Genomic DNA, 27,842 nt, shown 5'->3' with positions numbered 1-27,842 from the left:
ACTACTTGTACTTTACATATGTAGCTATAATAGTTGATCTTTACTTTGTTTTGTATTGATTTGCAATTTAAAGACCTATTAAGAGTTGACTAAATGATATACCATTGTTATTCCTTTATTTTTCTAGTTTGTTGTTTGCCTAAGAGTTTATCGTCTATATTAAGTGTGTATGTATGTGATCCTGTTTTAGCGATTTTGTTTCGGAACAATTAAGGGAGGGGGGGGGGGGGGATTGGAAATTATATAAATATTCTGCATAGAAATACATTCACAAGTACATGTATTTACATATGCATGTATTTCAATTACATCGTCCTTTGTTTTAGTTGCGAGTGCAAACTCCTTACAATAATACATTATGTGCTCAACATACTTCCCTATGCATATACAAATGTACTTCTTTATGTACTTCTTCTTATTTCAAACATTTCAAAGAAAGTTTCAATTTAAAAATTTTGTTTGCATATACGTATGTACATACAAACATAAATATGTACATATGTGTACGCCTTAGTTGTGTATTATTTATATATAAATAGTTATTACTTAGTTTTTAACTGTATGCATTACTATTATACAATTCTTTAAATGTTTTTTATAAAATTTATTTATAAATAAAAAAAAAAGTTAATTGGGTTTCGATATCCTTTAATGTTTTTAATGCTTCCGATCAAATAAAATGGCTTATAGATAAGATGTTCCTTTTATAAAATTTTCCGTTTTTGTGTAGTTTTTATTATTATTTTATATCTTTGTATGTATATGTTTGCATCAAACAAACTAGCCTAATGGGAAAAAAAATTTACTTTTCTTATTTGGGTTCATACATATATCTGTATTTGGGATTAGATAATGCTAAAATGGTTCTTTCTGCCAGCGCTCGGGACGACACATAATACACATCCTTGCGTACTTGGTTTCCATCTGGGTTCTTCTAAGTATATATATATTTGATGTTCTGGTTTTCGGTTATATTGGCTGCTTTTGTTTCTCAGCTGCGGTTTTCTGTTTGCTATTGTATGGTCGTGCAGAGTCGAATGTTTATCGGTGTAATTACTAAATTCTACATCAGTCGTTTGGCACACACGTCACGCGAATAGCGTGCATTTCGGAGCAGCCAAGGGCAGATGGGAGATGTGCAGGTCACCGGGTGTTTGTGCAGACAGGAGAAGAGGCAGGTGCTCCTGTTTTTTTTTTTTGTTTCTGCTCCAGTTAGCTGTTTGAGAAGCAGGTGTTTGCACACTCAGCCACCTGCTGCTACTAACTCTGATGCCGGTGTCTTCATATGCGTATGCTACAGTGACGACTGCTTCGTCGCTTCTAGCTTGTACGTAGAGGATTCGGTTTATATTTCTGCGGGTGTACAGGGCATTTCCCATTCCATTTCATTGTCGAGTTCCTCGTGATGTCAAACTAAACCTCGGTACCATCCTCGCCCTCGTCGTCGAACAGCTGACTTGTGCTGCCCTGCCCACTGCGCGTCGTCGTTACGGACATCTTCTTCTTGGGCTTCGGTGGTGGTCTTGGTGGTATCTTAGCCATCTTCGGTGAACCGGAGCTGCCGACGCTGGCGTGTGTAGGGGACACTGATTTCGCCATCGAGGGTGAAAGGGGGCCGGAGTGACCCAGGCCAGCCCCACTAATGCTGGCCCCCGGAAGTATAGTAATCCCATGGTGTTTCACCCCATACAGAGACTCTGTTTCTGAGGGATAATGGTGTTGCAGTTGATGCTGCTGTTGCTGGATCAGCTCGTGAATGGGCTCGTAGATCTTGCTAGCATTTGCCGCTGAGGCCACTGACGTGAGGCTGGGGGTGGCGGGGAGGGGACGATCGCGCATCGAGTACTGCTGCTGGGCTCCCTGGGCTCCAAGAGCCTTGTGCAGATTCAGCGTCGAGTTGCCGCCTGCAGTGGTGCGTAGCCCCAGGTTGTCATAGACGGGCTCGACCTGCAGCTCCGCGGTGGTCGCAGTCCCTGTCTCGCTCGGATTGGGCGAAGTAGGCGACTGAAACTCGCTAAGCTGAGTTCCAGGGTGGGATGATACTCCCGACGTGCTGGGAGCCCAACTGGGCACACGTGGCTTACGTGGAATGGTCATGTAGCCCTGTTTCATTACCACAGCCGTGGTCGGCGAGTACACCACTGGGGCTGGAAGGAACGGGGACGCAGCGGCCTGCTGATGTTGCAGAGCGGCAGCCATTTGCTGCTGCTGTCGGGAGCTGTTGGCAGTGGCAATTAGCGCCAGGTTTCGTGACCTGGGGTGCTGCAGTGTCATGAAGCCGTTATGAGTGGTCGCCGAAATTGTGGTGGTTCCGTAGATGCCGTGGGGCGTCATGTGTGCGTATACGGGGCTAGTTAGTGGCGGGGACCGTATTCCGTAGAGGACTTGGTCCGGTATGTTGGACTGAGATGACTGCATGGAAGGGGAGGTGGGTGGCACGCGTGCTGGGAAAGCGAGCAGATCCGGCGGCAGACCGTTTCCATATGCGTCGTCAACGTAGGTGTGCCTGGAGCGGGGAGTGGCTGTCGTGTCCGACAATGCCACCGAATGCGTCTCATCGTCCCGCGAATGATTTGCCACTGGAAGAATAAAGAACAGGTTAAATTATGTTTCCTCTGATTGTGTTCATTATTTTAATAGCGTTTTCGCAATGCTTGTTTGATTGGTTTTTGTCTTAAAACTAACAGCTGTATTTTTTTCTGTTTTAACAGTAAGTATGTACATCAATTTAGCATTCATAATTATTATTATTTTTTTTTTATACCGAATAAAGGTCGCAAGCAGCTATGCAACACCCAGTAAAACTCTGACATCAAACCCACTTTTTCTAAAACAAAGGTGCCACAAAAATCGCGAGTGAAATGGGAATCCGCTCAGAGGATTTCCGCTTAAAAATTTCCGCGGTGCCACAAAATTCCGGGCGATTTCATTTTTACACCCTTACTCAAAAAGAGTTAAGGGGTATACATATTAAATTTGTGGTAAAAGTGGATGTGTGTGACGCAGAGAAGGAAACGTTTCCGATATAGCCATGTCCGTCTTTATGAGCGCCTAGATCTCAGAGACTATAAGAGCTAGGGCAACCAAATTTGGTTTCCAGACTCATGTGATATCACACTGCTACAAGTGTATTTCAAAATTTCGCCCCACCCCCTCTTTCGCGACACAAAGGACGAAAATCTGTGCCAGGTACAATTTTAAAGATACGATAATACGCAGTATCGTAGAGAATGCCCATGTCCAGCAGATTGCCGAATCTGAATCAGATCGGATCATAATTATAACCAGAATGAAGAGATTCATTTTCAGTTGCCACGCGTTCAGTGCGCGAGTGCCCTCTAGCGGAGATGATGTAGAATCTAAATGCTATATGTACAATCTACATGTTAGATGTGTAATATACATTTAAGATGTAGATGTAATTCTAAAATTCTAAAAAACAAGCTCAAAAATGTATATACTGACTCAACGACTGTATAAGTAGATGCGCGTCCCCAGAAGCGACTCACACTTTCCTTCTCGTTTTTTTTTTATTTTATCATATCAACACAATTAGCTTTTAATTTTTTTCTTTTATGATATAAAATAATTGATTTTTTCAAAGCTGTGCTTTTATAATTTCAAAGAAAGAAAACATCCCATATCGTGCGCGTCAAACAAAACAATGTAATCGGCAACTCTAGCAGTTGACTGGCAACACTTCGTGCATGGCAGCACAGTTTTTGGTATAATGACCGCTATGCTTCTCTTTGTGCTGCAATGGGTCTGCACTTAGCCGAACAGGCGTTTATGTCAAATAAATGCAATGGCAATAATGTGTAGAAATGGGTTGTTAGTTCTGTTTTGGCATTTTGAAGCGATACCACCTGGTAGAACTACAAATGACTTCACATGTTTACACAATTTGCACAAAAAGTTTGACGTAAAGGAAGTTTTACTGCAGGTTTTTTTTTTTTTTAATTCTTAATTAAAGAAAATCAGAATGATTTCAATATAACTAAAATAAAATAGCATGCTTCGAATTCGGCTTAAAAAAGGTGGCATTACTGTCCTAACTTCGAAAGTCCGAATCGCCCTAGGTGGCCACCTCGGTTGCCAGCGGATTGAGCGCGGAATAGTTAAGTGAAAGTTACTAAAATGCTTATGTTATTAACTTAACATGTATAATGTTAAATTATTTGGATGAGGGTAAATCACCAATTGAACAACATTTATGGGAAAGTAAGATTCGAATCGTTTTAAGTGTGTGTTTATGGGTGTATTCAATCAAATCGATGGATAAATAGTGCTCGATTTCGAAAATCGGTGTGTGGCAGCGCGGAATGAAATTGAGGTGAAATTCCACCGGAAGTGATTTCTGTTTCTTTCGTTAGTAAGATTAATTTTTTCCGTAGAGTTCAAGTATGTTAAACCTAGTTTTAACAAACATTGCTAATTCAATATTTCGTTTATGTAAAATACAATTTAGTATCTGAAATTTTAGTATTTTTTTTTAAATTAAACAAATTTTAAACAATTTAAAAATACTTTAATTTGGAATTAATGTTTTGAGTCGTTTCTGTGGACGCAACCTAAGTTTTATACCCGTACTCAGATGTGAGTTTGATTTAAGTAGAATTTAAAAAATATTATATTTTAAATTTTTTTGCTACATCTGTCATCTACATCTACACATAAAATGTATATTTCTACATCTAAAATATAGATTTTACATCTACCATTAAGATTTTACATCTCCGCTAGGGGGCGCTCGCGCACTGAACGAGGCAGAGTGTGCGAGCGAGAAAGAGAATCAGTAGTCCTGCAGCGCTGGGAAAGGAGGGGGAACCAACAGAAAATTAATTTTTCATTCTGGCTATAATAACACAAGTCAACACTAGAATTAGGCTGTGGCCCAAAATAACTATTTCTTATAGATTTTGGGGTTTAAAAACCTTTAACGAATTATGGTTTTTTTTATGGTGTATTTTTTTTTAAATTTTTTTTTAAATCTGGTATTTTTTTAATGTTTTTTTTCAGAGGTAGTGCTTCTATTTTTCACATAACTTAAGTATCTTATATCTGGTTGCAGCTTGCAGTTTTGAAAAGCCGACAAATGCAGATATAAATCTGACCCAGATCCTTTGTATCTGCATCTGTATCGAAAAAAAAATAATTCTTGTTCAAAAATTTTGGTTTTAGATAGACGCATTAATCAGGTATTGATCATTAAAATCTATGGATAAACGGTCAACTTGCAGCCGTTGGACCAAAAAGACTCAAACTAATTTTACCTGAAATTAGTTTTTCACATAACTTGAGTATCTTATATCTGGTTGCACTTTGTTTCTGCAGCTTAAGGCATGGAAGATATTAAGCTTTCAAATTCAAATTTCATCATTTTTTTGCGGTATTCTTTCCCGAAATTTTGACTTTAAAAAACTCGGGAAAAGTCGAGAGAAAAATAATTCTTGGCATGCATTTATAGTTTTAGATAGACGCATTAATAAGGCGTCGTTTAAAGTATTGTTTATTAAAATCTATGGATAAATGGTGGAGCTAAAATTCGTTAACCAAACCTCAAAAAATACCTTTTGGAAGGTTGCGGGCCCAACTGCCAATTGGAAACAAAGCAAATGAAAAGGGATTGAATTTTTGCTACCTGAACGTGTTCCTTTGGCATTGGACCAGAAACGGTATTTTTCAGGTAAAATTAGTTTTGAGTCGGACAGACAGACATGGCTATATCGACTCGGCTATTGATGCTGATTAAGAATATATGTACATATATGTATACTTTATGGGGTCGGAAACTTTCCTTCTCTGCGTTACCCACATCCACTCTTATCACAAATCTAATCTACCCCTTAACTCTTCGAGTACGGGTATAACAAAAAGCTTAGCCATGAAAAAAAGTTTCTACGTCTATCAGAACAGTTCGCTTTCGTACCAGATACAAACAAAATAGATAAGGTACATAAAAAGTGTTTTCCAGTAACCCTTTGCCCCTACCGTCCGTCAGCAACATGCAATGGACAATAGGCAACGTTTAATGTCAGTGTTCACCAGCAGCAACGCTACTCCAGATCTTCAAATTCCTTTTTAATTGTCAGCTTCAATTGGACATTTAAAAAAAAGCATCCGTTATCCCGTCGGGCTTGTGTTTTCGGCTGTGTTAGGTAGGAACGTACGGGTAGGCGCAAAAGTGCTGCCTTTGGCCCCGGCAATAGCGATGGTATTGCTGGGGCAAGAGCTGCATTCAACTAAAAATTTTGTCAAATAGTCTTGAATGTTTTTTATCCGTTGATACACAACAATAGCACCGACGCGTCGTTTGGCATTAGTTAGTTAGGAAGGACCAAGGCTCTACTTTTAATGGTATTGGAGCCGGTGACTCATTCTCTATATCTCTCTCAGTCTTTTTGTATCGCTGTTTGCAAAAGACACGAGTTGATTTGTTAGGTAATGCGGGGATGGGGTATTTTCCGCGATCTCTCAAAATTGGTCGAACTTATTGTGAGAGAAGGTAAAAACTTAGAAAAAACGATGGGGACCCGGACCGCTAGTTATGTTCCAATTTTAGTTCTTCAACTTCGCTTATCTCCTTTCCACCAAAATATGTGATTGAGTTTATAAATATTTTATCTGTTTCCATTTTACAGCAACTGTCTTTTAATTCCGTTGTGTATCGATCCTCTCTGAGTGAGACGGCGCACAAAGACAAAGTAATTTTTTAGGTTTCTGCGTTTACAGTTATCGTATCCCCAAAATTGAATGTTCGCAGCAGCAGCCGTTAATAGTTCGTAAGAAATTAATATCAAATAGTCACACATCATCTCTTATACTGAAAATCGCTCTCTCAGTACGTTCCCGTACCCACACACATAAGTCATTACTGCTTATAGTGCATTGCTTCGTCCTGTTCTCGCATCAGTCCAAAATATTTGTCGAACACATCGAATCGTAGTTCACGGCCACAGCCTTAACCCCTTGTAACCCGTCGAGAAATTATAAACCTTTGTAAACTTTACCAATGGATTAAATTATTTGTAAATGTGGAGTCAGAGTTGCCGAAAAAGCTCGGCAGCTTCCAACATTTTGGTGACCCCGACGTGATTGCCGTGGACTTACAGTGCGTTAAAAGTTTTTAAACCATTCAAATAATCCAATTTTGAAGGTTTCACGTGACATTTGTGAAAAAAGTAGCGAACCAAAAGTCGTTGTGGCCGACCTTAGCAGTTCTAGCGGCCCGCTATTTGTTTTCGTATTCTCTTTCACCGTCTGCTTCAGCCTGCGCAACGCACTGTCGAGACATGCTGCATAGAGTTCTAAGCGTGGTCCGTTAGTTTTCTTCGCCTCCTCTTTGGTCGTTTGCTTCAGCCAGCTCTTGTGAGAGGCTGCAGTAATATCTCTCTAAAATTCGAACTCGAAAGCAGAGTACATCTCGAACGTTCTCTCTTTTGCATAATTGTTGGCTTTTCCGTCGTCGCTTCGTTGCTTTTACCGGTGCATACATATCGCATATACAAGTGACAAAAAAGTGAACGCAAAGGCGCTTGAACTCGTTTGAACTCGCGCGTTGCGTAATCATTTTTAATTGTGATCGTCTAGCACCCTCCGCGTCAGCCGTTTTCTATAACCGAAAACATGGGCAAGAGAAAGAATAGTAGAAAGAGTGGATCGTTTGCTATGGACAATGAAAGTGATTCTGTGACATTTGGCGCTGCTCCATCTGGTGAAAGTTTTAGTGCGAACGCAGCCAGCTTCCAAGTCCCTGTTCCGGTATCTCGTATCTCCTTCATGAGACTGTAGGCTAGAGCTATTTTCGATCGGCTAGCGTCCATACGCACAGAGATGGATAGTGAAAAGTTGCGCTAATTGAATGAATACGACTTGCGAGGGCTGTTGGAATCATTGACGGAGCTTAAATCAAATTTTGTTGTGGCACACACCAGTTTGGAGGAAGTGGATTTTGAGTCAATGTCCAGTGAAATTCCTGCCAAATTCGACTCGTCCATGTTGTCGTTGAGGACCATTATTCAGAGCGAGCTTGGAAGTCGCTCGAGTAATAAGCATTTTTCCACATTCAACGCCAACTCTAGTGAATCGCAGTCAATCGTCATAATGTCCAATCGATCTCGGTTCATCTCATCTGGAGCTGCCCAAAGTCAGTGGAATTTATACGGAGTGGGCCAATTTCTTCTCAATCTTCACCGCGATTATTGACAAGGAGTCTGAGCTCAGTCCTATCGAAAAGCTGCAGCATCTACGTTCCTGCTTGAGTGGCGCAGCCCTGAATACCATCAGCTCGTTGGAAATAAATGAAGCTAGTTATATCGTAGCATTAGACATTCTGAAGCGAAGCTTTGACAGTAAACGTTTTATTTTGCAGGCACACATCAGAGGGATATTTGGGTTGGAGAAGGCTGACGCATCGGTGGGCAGGTTGAGGGAACAGACCGACAGAGTTATCTCGCATATTTGTGCTATGGAGTCGCTTGCAAGCAAGGAAGAAGTAGCGGATTGTATTCTCGTGCAGACTGATGGTCAGGTTGGCAAGTTAGGAAAAACCGTGAGTACGCATCAAAGAAAGTCGTTTGTAGCATCGAGCGCTCCAGTTTCCTGTGAATTGTGCGAGAGTACTCATCGTATGATTGCCAATTGTCTACCGTTTGCAATTCTATCGCCGAATGATCGTCGCCTGGAAGCCAAGAGGCTCTTGCTATGCCTTAACTGCCTACGAAAGGGCCATCAATTGAGAGATTGTAGATCAGGTCCCTGCCGCACTTGCCGATCGAAGCACCACACTCTTTTGCATTTCATTCGTCCGACAGAGGCTGCCCAATCTGTTCCTCCAATTGAAGCCTCACCAGCACAACCAAGTCGTAACGCCATGGTTGCATTATCGCCCTCCTTGCCTCAAGCTGTTATGTCCCACAGTCCATCTGATGCTGTTCTTTTAGCCACCGCCGTCGTTCTCGTAAAAAACAGCGTTGGAACTTTCGTGCCATGTCGCGCATTTTTGGATTCGGGATCGCAATTGAATTTCATAACTAGTCGTCTAGCTAATCAGCTAAAACTTCGAAAAACCAAATCGCTTACCGCTGTCTCTGGCATAGGAGATGCTAGCTTCCCAACAGAAGGTATCTCGGTGGATCTCGTTCTGAAATCGCGGATTTCAGAGTTCACCACTAGCATTACTGCCGTCGTTGCCCAGAAGATCACGGACCATCAACCTAGCATCACAGTTAGCACTGCTAATTGTCCTATACCGTCGAATATCCAGCTTGATGACTCTTAGTTCCATAAGCCGCAGCGGATTGACCTGCTCATCGGAGCCGGACTTTTCTTCGAGTTGCTGTGTGTGGGGCAAATTCAGCTGGGGCCTGAACTACCGTTGCTGCAGAAGACACATCTAGGATGGATTCTTTCTGGTAGCGGGCACTCGGCCCTCAAAAACTCGTCGTTCATCGCAACCCAATCTTCGGATGACATCAATCAAAGCACTCGGCTCGATGAGTTGGTTCGTCAATTTTGGGAAGTGGAGCACATCTTTGAGCCAATCGCTAGGGCAACAAAGGAGGAGCTGCACTGCGAGGACCACTTTGTCAACCATCACACTCGATTACCCTCAGTGGAATATTCCGTTAGCTTGCCCATGAAGCGAAGTCTGGAGCCCTTGGGCGATTCCTACTTTCCAGCAAAGCGACGGTTGGAAAATTTGGAGCGCAAGTTCGTGCGTAATCCAGCTCTGCATTCGAAATATTCGGCATTTATGAAGGAGTACCTGTCCCTTGATCATATGTCTCTGGCTCCACGACAAAGCTGAGAGTCGAATTCGACGGCTCTGCAGCTACCACATCTGGTCTCTCGTTGAATGATCTATGTCACGTCCCACCATTCAAGCCCAGCTGTTTCACACTCTCATTCGATTTCGGACATTTTCCATTGCTCTTACAGGTGATATAGGTCAAATGTATAGGTGCGTGCGTGTCTCAATGTCGGACACCATGCTCCAATGTATATTATGGCGGGACTCTCTTGACGACGACATACAGATCTTCAAGCTAAACACTGTCACCTATGGGACTAAGCCTGCTTCGTTTTTAGCTATTGTAGCTATGCATGAGCTGGCCATAGGCCTTCATAGGGTTCGGAAATCTTCTAAGTGGACGATATGATTTCTGGAGGAAATTCAGTCGAGGAAGTGCTGGATATTATGCGTCAAACCACGTATCTTCTTGCTTGTGGCAATTTTCAGTTAAGGAAATGGTGTTCCAACTCTCCTGATGATCTTCGTGAAGTCCCTGAGGCAGAAAGGGAAAGTTTTCTGAAGTTCGATGATGGCAGCGATGTGACCAAGACGCTTGTAATCATCTGGGAACACCATAGGGACACGTTCTTGTTTACTTTTGCACCTCAAATCGGTGTTGGCAAGCACACTAAGCGTTCGGTGTTGTCAACCATTGCACGGTGCTATGATCCAATGGAATTGATTGGACCCACATTGACAAGAGCGAAAATCATCATGAAGCGCATGTAGGGATACAAGGCATTGGGATGAAAGTCTTCGTCAGCCACTGGAATCGGCTGAGTTTTTGCAAGGACTTCGCTACTGTGGGTCACGCTACATTTCCGCGTTACATACTTCAACCTAAGGCAAGGTTTGAGTTGCATGCCTTTTGTGATGCCAGCCTCCAGGCCTATAGGGCTTGTATCTATGCTCGTTCGTTTAAGGATACCGCCGATGAGGTACATTTGCTTTGCTCGGAGGCTAGAGTTGCACCATTGAAAACCCTAACGGTGCCCAAGCTTGAGCTATGTGCAGCGTTCCTATTAGCCAATTTACTTCGCTAAATTAGAAAAACTGATACCTTCGACTGCCCGATCCATTGCTGGTCGGATTCAACTGTGGTGCTGTCTTGGTTGCAAGAGGAACCATCCAAATTTAACGTGTTCGTGTCTAACAAGATTTCTGCAATACAGCAACGCTATGGCGCTATGTCCCAACTGAAATGAACCCGGCTGACATTCTGTCAAAGGGAGCAGCCCTCAGGAGCTCTTCCGAACTCAGTCTTCCGGAAATTAGACATCGAGTATTGCTGTCGTCTGAGCGTGTCGACATCTCGCTTTCGTTTAAGCACATTGACTCATTCGGAGTCATGATGAGCATTTTTGGATATGTTCATAAGTTCGTCAGTAAGAAAAAGTCACCTGATCTCTCGTCTGAAGACCTTTGCAAAGGATCGCATTTGTTGTGTCGCATCATTCAACGCGCACACCTGTATCCTGAGTACCGTGCTCTGCGGAAGGGGAACAGTGTGGAGTCCTCCAGCAGCATTATATCTCTCTCGCCTTTCATAGATGACGTTGGTTTGATTCGTGTTGGTGGTCGCTTGCGGCACTCAACTCTTGGCTTCGATGGACGCCACCCAATCATTTCGCCCAGGGATCATCCATTGACGTTCGCCATCATCATGCACTTTCATCGGAAGCATCACCATGCTGGTCCGCAGTCTCTACTGGGATCGATTCGCTTCAGTTCTGGCCCATCGGCGGCATGAAAACTGTTGCTCGAGCGTTGCGAACATGCATCTGCTGCAGGTCCAGACCTCGACTTGTGGAGCACATAATGGCTGACCTACCGAAGGATCGAGTGCAGGATTCACCTGCATTCACGTCACTGGAATCGACTACTGCGGTCCCTTCTATTACAAGCCAGATGGGCGCACTCGAACGCCTACAAAATGCTACATCAGCGTCTTCATCTGTTTTGCAACAAAGGCCGTTTGGTTGGAGCCCATAACTGCTGGATTTTTGAGTGCCCTCATTTGGTCGGACAATGCCACCAATTTTGTGGGCGCAAGGAACGACTTGGAGGATTTTCGGCGGCTGTTTATGAGCGAGAAGCATCGTGATGCAGCTCATAATCATTGCATCAGCAATGGTCTCAATTGGAAGTTTATTCCGCCTCGCTCAACCCACTTCGGGGGCTTGTGGGAGGCAGCAGTGAAGATGGCCAAGCAGCATTTATATCGTTCCCTGGGATCGTCACTCTTTGGCTTTGACGAGCTGCGGACAGTGGTCTGCCAAATCCAGGCTGTAATAAATTCTCGTCCTCTTCTCGCAATTTCAGAAAACCCTGAAGATCTTGGCGTCCTTACACCAGGAAATTTTCTAATTGGTCGTCCGCTGATGGAGTTTCCCGAGCCAGACGTTACTAATCTAAACTTTAACAGACTAGATTGCTGGCAAAGAGTCGCCTGTGCTCAGCAGATATTTTGGAGGTGTTGGAGTGAGGAGTATTTGACTCTGCTCCAACAACGTGCCAAATGGCGCACACCGCAGCCATCGATCCAAGTCAACGACATCGTCTGTATCAAGGACGAAAACTTGCCGCCGTTGAATTGGCCATTAGCACGGGTGATCGACGTCATCGCTGGAGCTGATGGGGCTGTGCGAGCTGCCATCCTGAGAACACCATCTGGAACCACTCGTCGAGCTGTCAACAAGCTGTGCGTCCTACCCGTTGAGGATCCTGTTAAAAGCCCCGGGGGGGAGTATGTTCGGAGCAGCAGCCGTTAATAGTTCCTAAGAAATTGATATCACATAAGTCACACATCATCTCTTATACTGAAAATCGCTCTCTCAGTACGTTCCCGTACCCACACACATAAGCCATTACTGCTTATAGTGCATTGCTTCGCCCTGTTCTCGCATCAGTCCAAAATATTTGTCGAACGCATCGAATCGTAGTTCACGGCCACGGCCTCAACCCTTGTAACCCGTCGAGAAATAAACGAGAAGGAACGTGTGAGTCGCGTTGGGGACGCGACTCTACTTATACCCGTACTCAGTCAGTATATACATTTTTGAGCTTATGATTTTTTAGAATTTTAGAAAAAAAAAAAATTTTACATTTTAAATTTTTTTGGTACATCTGTTATCTACATCTACATATATTATGTATATTCTACATCTTACATGTAGATTCTACATGTACCATTTAGATTCTACATCTCCTCCGCTAGGGGTTGCTCGCGCACTGAACGCGGCAGAGTGTGCGAGCGAGAAAGAGAATGAGTAGCTTGTTCGTTAGCAGGAGGGGGCGGGGGAAGCAACTAAAAATCTATTTCTTCATTCTGGATATAATTCTGATCCGATCTAATTGGTCATTTCCTACGATACTGCGTTTTTTGTTTAATCGTATCTTTAAAATTGTGGCTGCCACAGATTTTCGTCCTTTGTGGGAGGGGAAGGGGGCGGGGCGAAATTTTGAAATACACTTGTAGCAGTGTGATATCACATGAGTCTGGAAACAAAATTTGGTTCCTATAGCTTTTATAGTCTCTGAGATCCAGGCGTCAAACAAGACGGACAGACGGACAGACAGACATGGCTCTATCGACTCGGCTATTGATGCTGATCAAGAATATATATACTTTATGGGGTCGGAAAATTTTCCTTCTCTGCGTTACACACATCCGCTTTTACCACAAATCTAATATACCCCTTAACTCTTTTTTGAGTACGGGTATAAAAACCTTTGTAAACTTTACCAACGGATTCAATTATTTGTAAATGTGGAGTCAGAGTAGCCGAAAAAGCTCGGCAGCTTCCAAAATTGTATATGCCACAGTTTTCAAGTTTTTTGGGGGCTGTAGGAGGCGTGGCAAAATTTGGTTGCGTGTCTGAGAACTATGCGTTAAGAAAAGGATCTATACTTCTTGAATAGTAAAAGGTATTTAAGTATTCACAAGAAACCCCGAAAAGATATCCATTAGTCGCAAGCTTCCATAGTACTATACATTTTTTTGGCCGACCCGTGACAAACCCCTTAGTTATAACCGTATCAAACTTGGGCGTAAGTGAAGATTCATTACACTTAGATACATACTCACAGCTTAAATGGCTTAAATGGCTCACAGCTTAAATGAACCAGACGATCAGAAAAATTTCAAAGTGTATACGACTTTTAACCACTTTCACAACTTCTGAACCATATAGCTTAGTACTGAAAATCAACTGTATACCAACATTTTTTTAAAGCAGTTTTAACAATTAATTACAATAACTCTGCCTCATTTTATCATACAGCTTATTTGAACCAGTCCACCTAAACGATTTTTTGGTTTCTATTTTACTTTTAAACTAAAAGTTTATATATTTTTAGTTACTCTTATTGTTTATAGCCCTTTTCAGCCTTTTTTGCATCGATTCGACCAATTTTACTGTGATCTATAGCGTAATTATTCCTCACCCTCTGTAAATGCTATTTTTCAATCCTTTTAACGTTTTATAATTTTCTCATCCAATATTAACCGAACATTCTCAATGCCATTTAAAGTCAGGCTATTAAGTCGAAGGAACATTAAGTGGGGGGCACCTTTAAATTGGCCAGTTCACCTGGTATATCGAGATTTTCGAATATTTGAAGAAGGTTCGATAAATAACATGTCCTTGTCCATGTTCTTATCAAAGAAATACAAATTCCCATCATCGGCTGACATATGGGTCTAAATATGTCTCATGATTTCCTCCATGCATAGCTGCAGCGTTTAGGTTCTTCGTAATAAGCTCTGTATTTGGTTTTCTCCAGACATATGTATTAATTCGGACGGGCCTTTAAATTTTTTGGCCCGTTTTAACCCAATAACCCAATATGTACATTAGGCTGGGCCAAAACTTGACCAAAAATTTTCGGGGGACACCCCTGATCTCTGTTCTTTGTTATTCAATAATATTATAAAATTTTTTTAAAATTTTTAGTTTAATGTTTGGGGGTTGCTACCACGAAATGAAAATACACTTTTTTGGTTAAATATACATTAAACAAATTTAATTCGTAGTTTTTTTCAAATAATATTGAAACTTAGAAACTATTTCATATTGATAATAAGGTATTTTTATTTTTTTTTTTAGTTACTGTTAAAAAGTTAACGATTGGTGAAAATCAAGAAGTTCAGCTGTGGTTGATATTTTTAGTTAACTAGTTCGCAAAAACTTGAGCAGGTTTTTACTGCCAAGAACTGATTAATGATGATATGAATGGTATCAATATATTTGCAACAGATTTCACCAATTATCCAACTCATTCAGTAAACAAATTATGTTTGAATGTTCTTGATTAAAATTTTTTGTAAGATTCGGTAACAACAAAAATTTTTTTTGGCCCAGCCTAATGTACATTGTAGCATATAAGCGCTATACAAAATAACAGTTCTTCTGATATTATGGGGCAAGCTTCTTCAAAAAGTGTGATAATTCTCAAACATTCTAGGGTATAGGGTATGTGAGAAGAAAAAAGAAAACAAACACAAAATGCGAAGAGCAAAACCTATAACCCATAAAAGCACAGTATGTGAGAATACGTGGCACAAACAAATTTACATAGCCTGGAACCTCAAGACAAACCCAGTTTGTGGCAGCTAAAGAATTAAAAATACACAATCGTGTATGAGTGTGTAACACACATATTTTCTTTCGTCTCACGTCATGGTCGAACATTTTTTTTTTTATTTACGTTATTTTATTTATCGAATCTTCTCTATTAGAGACTGACGACAAGTATGCAAATCTTAATTAATTACACTCAATTATTTAGAGTATGTCCCTGGCTAAGTATTATTGCTGGGTGGGGAGGTCTCTTCACCAGAGTCGTTTATGGCTAGTGTGCCAAGTTAAAGACTGCGCAAGTCTATTAGGATGAGCTTGAAGCTTGGACTGATACTTTGCTTTCACCTTGGCAATTTCATCTTTAACTGATCCTACATTTAAGTCTTTATGGATATTTTCATTCCGTATGTACCATGGTGCCCCAGTGATAGTTCTTAGTATCTTCGATTGAGCTCTCTGGATTATTTCTAAATTACTAACGCAAGCATTTCCCCATAGCCCGGAGCCGTATGTCCAGATGGGTTTGAGAACTGCTTTGTACAAAAGTACTTTGATCTCCAGTTTTAGTGGTGAACGGGTGTTTATTAGCCAATGTAGATTACTAGCTTTAAATTTGAGTAGATTTCTCTTCGCTTTGATGTGAAGGCCAAGTAAGCCTTCTATCCAGATGAACACCAAGGTACGTTACTTCGGTGGTTTGTGGAATGTTGATATTGTTCAGATAACTGGAGGGCAAGTTTGTCTGGTTAGGGTAAAGGTGATATGCTTGCACTTTTGCTCGTTTACGTGTATGCGCCAGTCTGCTAGCCATTTTTCCAAGGCCACGAGATGAGATGATAAATGTTCCGTTGCTCTAGGCGGGCACTTGGAGCGACTTAGTATGGCAGTATCATCAGCAAATGTCGGAGTTGTTGTTAGGCTGCTTGTCGGTAGATCTGCTGTGAAGATGATGTACAGTGTCGGTCCAAGTACGCTGCCTTGGGGTACACCAGCTTCAATTGGATGATATGCAGAAAGGAAATCGTACTGCGAAACTTCTTTGCTGTAGGTATGACTCCAATATTCCATGGATGTTCTGGGGAAGTAACATTTTGATTTTGTGGATTAAGCCATCTAACCAAACGCGGTCGAAGGCCTGGGCGACATCCAGAAAAACAGCGGAGCAATACTCCCGTCTTTCAAATGCATTTCGTATCTCAGAGGTTATAAGGTTTACTTGTTCAATGGTTCCGTGTTTTTCGCGAAATCGAAATTGGTGCATCGGGATGGCACCGCTGATTGGTAGGTGTTGTTTGATACGATTCAGGAGAAAATTTTCAAATATCTTTGATAGGCAAGGCAGTAGGCTGATAGGTCTAAATGATGATGGCTTGGACTTGTCTTTTCCGGCTTTATGGATCATTGTGATGACTGATTTACTCCATGCTTGAGAATAATAGCCCCATTTCATAATGCTGCTGAATATCATGGTGAGGAAATAGTCTGCACAGCTCGGCAATTCTATGATCATTTTAGGGGAGATGAAACCTTTCGAGGCAGGTGATCTGTGGGCTTGCCACTCTCGCCGAAGCCTTCTTTTATCGCGTAGCAGCACTTCAATGTGCCTAGAAACACGACTGCTGTTGGAAAGTTTATTAGCTGCTAATATTGGTGTTGAGTGTTTTGCCGCCAGTGACATTGACCTATCAATGTCATTTTTACAATAAATGTTTTGGCGGCTTTCAATATAGGAACTTATGTACTTCCTGTATTTGAGCCAATCTGTTTTGGTAGATGTTAGAAAGTGTGGGCGTTCCGAAAGCTGTGGATGGTCGTAAAGATGAAGTAGAATGGGCGAGTGATCCGATGATAGATCTCTTAAGTGATCTACATGAATCTGAGCATGCAGCACTCTTCGTGCAATTCATTTTTTCATTTTCGAGGTATTTCTAAGCTGATCGATAGTTTTTTTCGTCATTGACTTGAATTTTTGTTTAATTTATGTTACCTCTTTTTATGGACGTGACATAGGATGTGTTTGCGCCAATTTTATCAGCTATTTTTTTTACCAGTTCAACACAATTTGCCTGACGAACATAAATAGGTGGCGGCCTTAGCTTGTTGGCCTTGGGTGTTTGGGCGATCTCATCTTCATTTGGGACACTTTGTACCGCAATTCATTTGTTTGCTAGTGCCTTATGTGGCACAGTGTTCTGGGTTATTTTAGTTATTTTAGCTGCATTATTATTGATCGAAGTTTGTGGGCTCAATTTTCTTTTTATTTGCACATAGCGATCGAGCCCATCGATCTGAATTAACGCTCCGTTAGCGTTTTTCGAACTTATTGGTTGGAAGAGGTGGGGCTTGTCGCAGTGGGTCGACAGTATCGGGCGCTGAGCAATTGCAGTGGTTGATGTTGTGGTTGTTGTCGTTGTTGTGGTCGAAGACACAGTTTTGAGCGAGGGCATTGTACTAGTTGTTGTCGATAATAGCAAATCGTTGGTTAGGCAGTACGAGTCGGGGGATGGGCACTGAGCACTCCAAGACCCACTATGCAATGCAGGGGAGAGAGAGAGAGCTCTCTCCTCGTTCGCTGCAGCCTTTGCCGAGCGTATAGAGAAGTACGCGTTGTTTTTTAATTGCGGGAGCCGACGCTCGTCTTGTTGCTGCTGCCGGGCTAGGCTCATTTTGGCTTTGGTTACAGTGCTTGTGCTCTTTACCGAGCTGGTGCTCTTATACGTTGACATTTTTTTTTCCCATTATTTCTATTATTCTTTATTACACGATTAGATGATTGAACTAGTACCCATGCATACCCCGAGCGCTTTTTCGAGAATTCATTTGCGATTAATTGATTTTCACGACGGAGCTATACAAAAATATGTCTGAAGTCGTTGACGGTTAACGGTGAGTCGAACATGTTCGTGGTGGTTTAGCATGGTTGGTTTAGCATAGCACTATGGGGAAAATTCCCATTTTTCGGGTATTTAGTCATTTTCTCAAATTATTAAAATTGGTTGTTTTTTTTTGGTAACATATTAAGAAAACTTCAAACTGTAAAGTCCAATACCAAAAATGTTATATAACATAGCACTGTTAAGTCTAACAGCTGCTTAAGTCAGCTGTTGCTGTAGAAAAGCACTTTCTTTAAGATTGCAATATTTTTGCAGCCTATTTTCAAAATGCCACTATTCAAACGCGAAACATTCTTTTTGTGAAATTTAAAAAGGATAGCAATCACACGGGTTTTAACTATGTAATGGTTGTACTAATACTTTGTAGTTGTGCGTGTTCTATTAATATTTTGTAAAAGTAGGAAACGTTCTCAAAGCACATTTCTTGGAAATATATTTCAAGTTCGTGGAGACATATAAAAAAACTAGAAGGGTTGATAAGTGTACGTCCAATTGTATGTCGTAGAGCTAATAATTTTGATTTAAAGGCAGTTTGTCTCAATGCACACTTTTGCGCACTATCTGCGCAAATTAATTTTTTGCAGCGGACTTCGAGTTTTCAAACGCGCAGCTGTTTGATGTATGGCGCAAGGAAAAAGGCAAATGCAATCAAGAAAATGCGATTCTGGATTTTTTTAAGAAGAGATTTAATAAAAACATTCATGTTTTTAAACATGTGCTATATTTAAAGAGTAAAAGTCAAATTGTGTGCCGAAACTTGAATGCCAAATGGAAAAAATTCATACAGAAGAAAAAATATTTTGAAAAAAGCGTTAAAATTGATTAATGAGCACAAAAAAAATATATAAAAGCGACTCAAATAGGAACAATAATCGACAAATTGGTCATCCAAAGTTGGCTTACTTGATAAAGGGGTAGGAGCTAAAAAAACAAGCAGCAGCTCTATCAAAAACTCAAGAGCAATACCTCTTTGTTGATTCAAGCAGCAAGCATAAAGGCCTTGCCCTTCCCATTGATTTTTAAATCCTCTTATTATGTGAAATTGAAGGCCCATATCAAACTTTTGAGGATTTCGAAGATGAATTAAGAAAAAACTAAGAAAATTTCTATTAATATTAACTATTGTTTCTTTAGCTCCTGAATTTCATCAAAATGAATTTTTTCCAAAAGTAAAACTTTATTTTTATGTATAAAGGAGTATTATAGTCAATAAATATTAATAAAGATATTCCAATTTTTAATATTATTATTTTTTTTAATTTGTGGGCATCGAAAAATCTTGCGTAGTTTAAAAGTTATTAATTAATACCCGAAAAATTGGAATTTTCCCCATAGTGCATAGGAGGCTCCTATTAGGAGCCTAGTAGCCTAGTGGTGGCAATAAGTTGGGTTATGGTTGCGTTTTAGATGCGTTTGTTCGATTTTCCGAATAAGGACAGTTCATATCTGGAGTTACGTTACATTCGTACGACAAAATGTTGAAAAATATAGTCAACAAGCCGAAACTTGGAAAAAGACTATCCTTGCTGAGTATGAATTGATTAGCCCTATATTCACCAAGAAAATGGCAATAATCGAGCGTACGGTTTTAAAGATGTAAGCCAAAATATGACCTAAAATTGCGTTATATAAAACAGAAGTGGTTTTCGAGGTTGTGGTTCAAAACTCTGCGAATTGGGTAGGTCTATCTGTATAAAAATTGTTTGTGCATGTATATGAAATACGTAGTGTTCATTTTTAATGTTATTTACTGTTAAAACTTGTCCTACTTTTTGTTTTGTTATAAGTCCGCGTAGGCATCTGACGAACGGTACTAGTGTGAGTGACGTTACCAAATTCTGCGATAATAAAAGCCTAAAAATATACTATAAGCAGAGATTGGACAAATTGGACAACAAAACCATATGTTGTTTACAATGAAAAATGGAGGGAAAATGTAAATTCTTATATATTCCTTAAAAATAATACTTTTAACCAATTTTATGATGCGAGATTTTTGTGGACCCATTTGGATTTGCAGACACTTCTGGACTTATGGGAGGAAAACAATAATGGATTTCGTGGTGTGCGGAAGAGCCCTCAAATATATGAATGAAAATCTTTACAAATAAATGAATTTGAATAACTGAACTTGTTATTCATTGAGAACTATTTATGAAATGTAGCCCCAAAACTTTTCTGTCCATATTAATAATTTGTTTGATTTATAAAATTTGGTTAGAAACACGCAGAACGTGATTTTTAAAATCTTATAACACAAAAACTAAACTTTGTGTCAATGTAAACACAAAGTCTGAGTTATTGAGTTAACATAACTATCGATAGGTAACTCATGTAGGTGTAAATAGGCTATCAGATGTACTCACCATAAACTGTTTCGTCGAGAAGAGTCTTCTTGATCTCGTGTCCATCGTCGCCGCCGTCAACGCTCTCGATATCTGTTCGTCTGGGTGGTTTCTCCACTGGATTTACCTCGTTGAGAAGACTCTTTTGCATTTCCATGATGACGGAGCCCTCCAGCATAGAGCCGTTGTGGGTCTTGTCCAGCTTCGAGGATATCAGGCCATCCGCACTCATCATGGTGGTGTCCTTTTGGTAGGTCTTAATGCGTCGGCAGTACCAGAACAGAGTCAGTACAACGACAATTAGAACCACGAGCAGAGTGGTTGTGATTAGGCAGATGATCAGAAACACATTCGTCTGAGGATCGCTGGTGGAGGCGCCAATAGCACCGCTCATACCTAGACCGCCCAGGCCGTCGGAAGCGGAAGCCGCTCCAACATAGTCGCCATCAACAAGCAGCTGGAACTCGGCCTCCGCCTTGCCACCTCGGTTATCAGCCACACAGATATAGGATCCTTTGTCTGATGCACGCACGCCGAATATGCGCAGCTCGGAAGTCATAACCTGCGATAGCTGCTGGAGGGGTAGCTGTTCCAGTGAGTTTATCACTTGGATTCGGTGATCATTGAGGTTGAGGGGCCGCTTGTTGTATATCCACGTGACGTTTGGGTGCGGAGTGCCCACTATTCGACAGGGCAGAGTGATGTTGTCCTGGTTAGCTTCGAAGAAGGAGCGAATCGTGCCGAGAATGCGAGGCCTGCAAGCGAAGTTCTCTGAGGGCACCTCGCTCCACAGTTTGCCGCGCAGCTGAGGTGGCTCTTGGCAGTCGGTAGGGGGAGTGTAGAGGCGCTTAGCGATGGCATAGTCGCGAAAAGCCTGCAGTTCGCAGCTGCAGTTCCAGACGTTGCCCTGCAGTGATAGGTGCATGAGCTTTTGCAGGTCCTTGAAAGTCTCCATGTGCAGGTGTGTTAGCTGGTTTTGCTCTAGCGAGATGGCGCTAATGGGCAGGGAGCCCACGAAAACGTTAAGCTGCACCTGCTTGAGGCGATTGTTGCGGAACTCGATCCGCGACAGGTAACTAAGGTTGACGAACAGGTGATTTCGCATGACCTCGATCTCGTTATTGTTGATGATCACGTTTCGCAGCTTCTCCAATCCGGCAAACGTGCCAGGGTGCAGCTCCCGAATACGGTTGCTGGAAATGTCCAGCTCGATCAGAATATGTAGACCCTTGAACGCCTCCCGGTGCACCTCCTGAATGGTGCAGTTGCGCAGGTACACCTTGTGGAGATTCGGCAGCCCCGCCATCAGAAACTCCTCGCGGCGCAGCTCCGGAATCTGGTTGTGAGCAAAGTCTACAACCTGCATCTCGTTGCTCATATCCTGCGGTATTTTGGCCAGCGACTTATTTTTACAGTCGGCGCTTTTCTTACCCGAATTCCAGTGACAGTGGCAATTGCTGCAACTCTGCATCCAGTCCGTGTGTCCCACTGCCTCCTGTGCCAGGGCCAGCAGAACCAGGAACAGCGCCATCACTCCTGCGCACATCCTGCCGCATGTAACTGATCGATGACTCTGCCTACTCAGTCCTGGGTGATGCCGTTGTCTGACTGTCATTTTGCTGGAGCTATTTCACGGCGGGAGGCCGCTGAGCATGTGCCAAGTGACGGACTTGAGCGGCCCTCGACAATGCCACTCTAGTGGTCAAAATCTTCGCTAGTGGCTCTGTGGGTCCTAGCCTTAATTTTATTTATTCGCTTCTCCTCGCTTTGCTTATCTACGCTTCTCCTCGCTTAGCTTATCTACGCTTCTCTTCGCTATTGGTGTCAGCGGTCACGTAATTTTCAAATTAAGCTCACTTTACCACTCCTGTTTGCCGCCCCTTGCCAGTTAATACTTTTGACGCGCTGGTTTTGCGCTCCAGGTACTGTTTTGGTTACAGTATCTCCCTTTTCTGCTTCTCGTCCAGACAAGGCTGTGACTAACTAATGGTTGTTGTCCTGGAGTCCATCAGTTTCCACCTGAAAGGAACACGAAACAAAGCGAAGAGTTCGTCGATTAATAAGGAATTAGAAAGGGATGATTATGCGACCAAAGGTCGCTAACGGTGCGGAAGGAACATGCGGAACATTAAATAATTCCGAAAGGTTGTACTCTGATTGGAAAAAAGTATCATTTATTGGGAAATGTGTATCATTATTAAAGATGATTAGCGCTGTCCGACTATTGCCTGTATCGATCAGCGTACAACGATGCATCGATGGCAGATTATAACGATGTAGAGGATTGGGATTATGTTACGTAAGCGGCGCCGGATTTCAGTAGGTCGCGACGCAACGGCATTTCCGATAGCGACTTATTCTGGTCGTGCATGTGTCGTGCTTTAATTTAAGTTGTGAACGAGGGCTGCTACTTACGTTTTAGGCCTAGGTCACTTCTACTATATTGGGACCAAATGGTCTTTTGCATAAAAAAGTTTGGAATTTTATGGCTTAAACCTACATAGAACTTTTTCAAGTACGATCTCGTTTGATATCAGTCTTTTTCAAGATTTTCTACCATATTTGAGGTGGATTTTAAAGACAAGTATGCTTTGATCAGCTTTAACTTTTATTGATGAAGCATCATGCATTACCAATGCAAAAAACTGGGTTCGCGAATTCAATCATGGACTTCGTTCGTTGCAGGACGAATTTCGTGAAGGTCGCTTAAAATTTGGATTTGGATTTTTGTGCCACAAAATATCGATGCTGTGCGCGAAATGATTGCGCAAGATCGTCATGTCACATGCCGTGAGGTTGAGATATCCTTGGGCTCCATTAATAAGATTTTCCATGATCACCTCGTGGTAAAAAAGGTGTGCTAGTCTGGGAACCCACACAATTCAAAAATCGAAAATTTTCAAATTCTGCCCGATCAGCTGACCCCCACAGTCCAATCGCAACTCGTGGTGGACACGGAAGATAAGCGAAATCAGGAAGAAATCGAGGAAACTCTTTAACAAAACTAAAGCGACGAGCACACAGGAAGCTGAGATGAATATCATCACACCTTCAATGCCTACAAGAACACCTGTAGGAACGAGAGAGAGAGTGGTGTTCATCCCTCAGGCTGGCTGGCTAAGCCGCATCCCAAAGGACTACAGACTCATCAGCCATTCCTCCATTATGCTGAAAACGATGGGACGACTAATGGACCTACACATAGGCACAAACGAGTGTTCATAGGAGCACAGCACGCCTCCCTCAAGGTTGGATCAGTTAAGACCGCACTACTCGAAGTGGATACAATGCTTTGGCGGCCTTCCTTGATATAGAGGACTCGTCAGGATTGAGTCAATAAACAACGCGCTGGCCAATATTAGCACACACCCGACGGTAACCAAATGGCTGGACACCGATCTTAGGAGCAAAACGATAAGCACCAATATAGGCTCTCACCTAGAAAACCTCCGTAGAGTCAAACGTGCTGGACACGTTACAAATTCGAACTAAGGCACTTTCCAAGACAAAATTCATTTTTATTTTTTTTTTTATCATATCAAAACAATTAGTTTTAATGTTTTCCTTATATGATATAAAATAATGGATTTTTCAAAGCTCTACTTTTATAATTTCAAAGCAAAAACATCCCATTTCTTGCAGGCCAGACAAAAAAATATGCTCGGCAGCTCAAGAAACTGTCTGGCAAATCTCAATGCCTGGCATCAATCAGCTGCTAAAAAAAAATTTATATCTGAATTGTTATGTAAACTTAAGAAAAATGGCTTTAGCGAGACTGTTGGCCATCGAAAGGCTGCTACGGAGGAAACCGAGTAGAAAACGAGAAGGAACGTATGAACGCTTCTATGGACGCGACTCTACTTTAATACCCGTACTCAGTCAGTATTTAAATATGCGAGTTTAATATATTAGGGGTGCCACAGAAATCATTTCCGCTGGAATTTCACCTCAATTCCATTCCGCGGTGCCGCACACCGATTTTTAAGCGGATTCGAAATCGCGCACTATTTATTCATCGATTTTATTAAATACACCCATAAACACACACTTAAAACGATTCGAATCTTACTTCCCCATAAAGGTTGTTCAATTGGTGATTTACCCTCATCCAAATAATTTAACATTATACATGTATACATTAACATTATACATATACAGTTAATGACATAAGCATTTTAGTAATTTTCACTTAACTATTCCGCGCTCAATCCGATGGCAACCGAGAAGGCCACCTAGGGCGATTCGGACTTTCGAAGTTAGGACAGTAATGCCACCTTTTATAAGCCGAATTCGGAACAAGATATTTAATAATAATTATATTGAAATCATTCTGATTGCAGTAAAACTTCCTTTACGTCAAACTTTTTGTGCAAATTATTATTATTATTACGTAGTTAACACGCAATTAAAAATTGAGTGTAACTTAAATTTGGGCTATAGCAACTAAGGCCTTAAGCTTAAGCTGTTCCTTCCGTTTTGTAGATCGAATTATTCCTTTGACGAACCATTTAGGGTCCTATGCTCGTACTTCAATTCCCTCTACCATATAATATCAATTACTAATTCCCTTCCTCTTTTTAAATCACTAATACTAACATACCTTTCCCGTAATTAATACTATTTCTTAGCTATCTTTGCATGTTTGCATGTTTAGCTCTTTGAGTTGTGTTTAGCTCTAATTTTTCTCGAATTTTAGTCTAACACCTATCTTTCAAGCATGCTCGCGATCGGTTCGGTAACACGCGTCGCGCGTCATGCGGCAGCGCCCCTCGGTCGGTTGGGCGGGAGGAGGGGCTGCGTTTCTGTCTGGGTTCCGCGCGTAACAGGCTTCGGCTTGGTGTCGCATGGGCCACTTGATGGTGCAGTCATTGCACCAAACAAAGCTTACTGCGCTTGGAATCTATATCTATAACAAAAAGTATATTATACCTTATAATTTATGTGGTGTGTAGTGCTATAGTCTTAGATGCATTTGTATTACTTAGTTTTAACTTAAATTTATTGAGTGTTTATTTACAGTATTATATCGAGTGGTAAATTTTGTGCGCATTTTTATATGATTGTATTTCATTTATTGTTGTTTTGAGGAATTTTGTTCTATTCGGTTGGTATTGGGGGCATTCTATGAGGATATGAGGAATGGTGAGAGTAATATTGCAAGTAGTGCAGGTTGGAGGGGGATTTTGTTAAGGATAAAGTTGTGTGTTAGATTGGTGTGACCCAATCGAAGTCTTACGAATTTAACTGCGTCGTTTCGTGTCAAGTTTGAGGTTTGAGTTTAAGTTTATTTGTTGATAGTGTGGTGAGGTGCTATTCCAAATTGTTTCTTTAAGTGTATGAGTATTGTTTTTTTTTTAATTACTGAAGTCTGTAGGATTGAGGTTGTTTTGTATAACTTTAGGATAGTTTTGGGGATTTTTAGCAACTTCATCCGCTAATTCGTTACCTGTTATATTGCAGTGTCCGGGGACCCAGAACAGTAATATTTTATGTTTCTTAGATAAGAGTATTTTTCTAATTGAGTTAGTGTAGAAATTTTGGCTATTCGTATTTTGTATTGCTTCTAATGATAAAAGAGAGTCGGTACAAATTTTTCCTTTCTGTTTGTTGGCATAGACACAGGCTATTAAAACGGCTGCTATTTCAGCAGTGAAAATAGATGAGTAATGGGATAGCAATTGATATTTAATTATCTCTCTTTCTGTTGTAACGCTGTAAGATACCACGTTAGAGGATTCGGAACCATCTGTGTATAAACATTTTTGGTTGTTTAAGGTGTTTTTGAGCTCTCTGAATTTTTGTTGGTAAATTATTTGAGGGGTATCTGATTTTAGTGAGGTGTGAAGAGATGTTTATGTAAGAGTTATTGAAGAGCCAGGGTGCAGTGTTTTCTATTATGGATGTTATGGGTTGTATATTGATATTCAATTGTTTAAGCTGTTTCATTGTGTCGCAAACTGAAAGTTGCAATTGGTCTTTCGACAGATATGGAGATGTTTGCATTTAGGTACCCAAAGTGATGCGCCAGAGTATTTGCACCAATAATTTATTCTATCGAACAGTGGGTTAATATTTAAAAAAGTCTGATTTTTTTTATTATGTCTATTATTGTACATTGTATTGTATAGTCATTGGCGTAGGCAGTGATTTCGTTGTTGTAGGCTATGGAAAAAATAAATACTGAGAGAGGGGATCCCTGTGGTATTCCGTTTTCTAGTGGCTTAGGGTTGGAGAATTCGTTGTTGCTTTATACTATTATTTTCCTATTAGTTAGAATATAATTTAACTTTATGTTATGTACGTAACGTTATGTATAAGATACATAACGCCATACGAAATTTTTTCACACGAATTTTTCAGGCTGGCTTTACAGCTGGCTCCACGCTCTGTTGAAATTTTGTAGAGAGAGAGAGAGAGCGCGCTCTAGAGCCAGCCGCTCTCTTGTATGCATACGAATGCACACGAAGTTGGTTCTCTGCCGCTGCGACAGCCGAGCCGAGTCGTCGCGACGACTGTATGTATGCACATGCATACGTTTTTTACAGCGCTGTCGAAATATACCCTTCTTTTTATAAGTGTAAGTTAATTTTGCACGACGCTTACCACCCCAATATTAAAAAACTCTTATATTGTATATATCCCTCCAATGATAATTTCTTTTAAGATGGTATATTCGATAATAATGAGCGGATATACATATATAAAAATACATATGTAATATACTTAATACATGACTTCACATTGGAATAATTGTCATTAGGGTATTCAGCGTGCGACGTATTCAACGACTGTAAATAAATTTGTTTCTCAACTCATAAAAAGGTTTTCGTCTCGAAAATCGTCCGTTTCGCACAAGTACGAACACATACGCACTTGCTGGTTCTGTGTGTACTCACACATGCAAGCAGATTCTATTTTTAGATTCGTACGCTCTCGAATTTGTGCGAGCGAGATGGCGCGAATTTCGTCGCTTGCCGAAAAATTGGCTTGCATATGGCAATTTAAATGTATGAGCGTTACCACTAACCATACAGTATATAGATGTGCCAGTTCATACAACGAAAGGGGCGCAGCTGAGTTTTCTGTCCCAGCTCCCAGGCACTTCGGCTCTGTGAGGCTAAGACATTCGGGTCGGGAGCCAGGCTATTCGGGTCGGGAGCTGGGCCGTTCGGCATGTATGACTCATATCGGGAAGCGAAAGAAAGCTGAGCATTGCAAATGTATGTGT

General features: G+C 41.3%; 1 protein-coding gene across 1 annotated transcript; it reads right to left on the bottom strand.

Annotated features, from left to right (window-relative positions):
• Positions 1 to 229: 229 nt before the first annotated feature.
• Positions 230 to 22,476, bottom strand: LOC111072118. Its single transcript, XM_022363770.2, has 2 exons — positions 20,636 to 22,476; positions 230 to 2,579 (listed from the first exon to the last, which is right to left on the bottom strand). The coding sequence occupies exons 1-2, from the start codon at positions 22,227 to 22,229 to the stop codon at positions 1,414 to 1,416; spliced, it is 2,760 nt and encodes a 919-aa protein (XP_022219462.2). The 5' UTR covers positions 22,230 to 22,476; the 3' UTR covers positions 230 to 1,413.
• Positions 22,477 to 27,842: the final 5,366 nt, after the last annotated feature.

This window comes from Drosophila obscura, unplaced genomic scaffold, assembly GCF_018151105.1.
Source record: "Drosophila obscura isolate BZ-5 IFL unplaced genomic scaffold, ASM1815110v1 contig_188, whole genome shotgun sequence".
In the NCBI taxonomy this organism is placed as follows: domain Eukaryota; kingdom Metazoa; phylum Arthropoda; class Insecta; order Diptera; family Drosophilidae; genus Drosophila; species Drosophila obscura.
The sequence above is the reverse complement of the archived record's forward strand: the minus strand, read 5'-3'. Positions and strand labels throughout refer to the sequence as shown.

What these genes read in the sequence shown, in the direction of transcription:
- LOC111072118 (XM_022363770.2), bottom strand. Translation starts at nt 22,229, where the DNA reads ATGACAGTCAGACAACGGCATCACCCAGGACTGAGTAGGCAGAGTCAT. An exon ending in TCTCGACGAAACAGTTTATG is followed by an intron (nt 2,580 to 20,635) that starts GTGAGTACATCT and finishes TTATTCTTCCAG; the next exon opens with TGGCAAATCATTCGCGGGAC.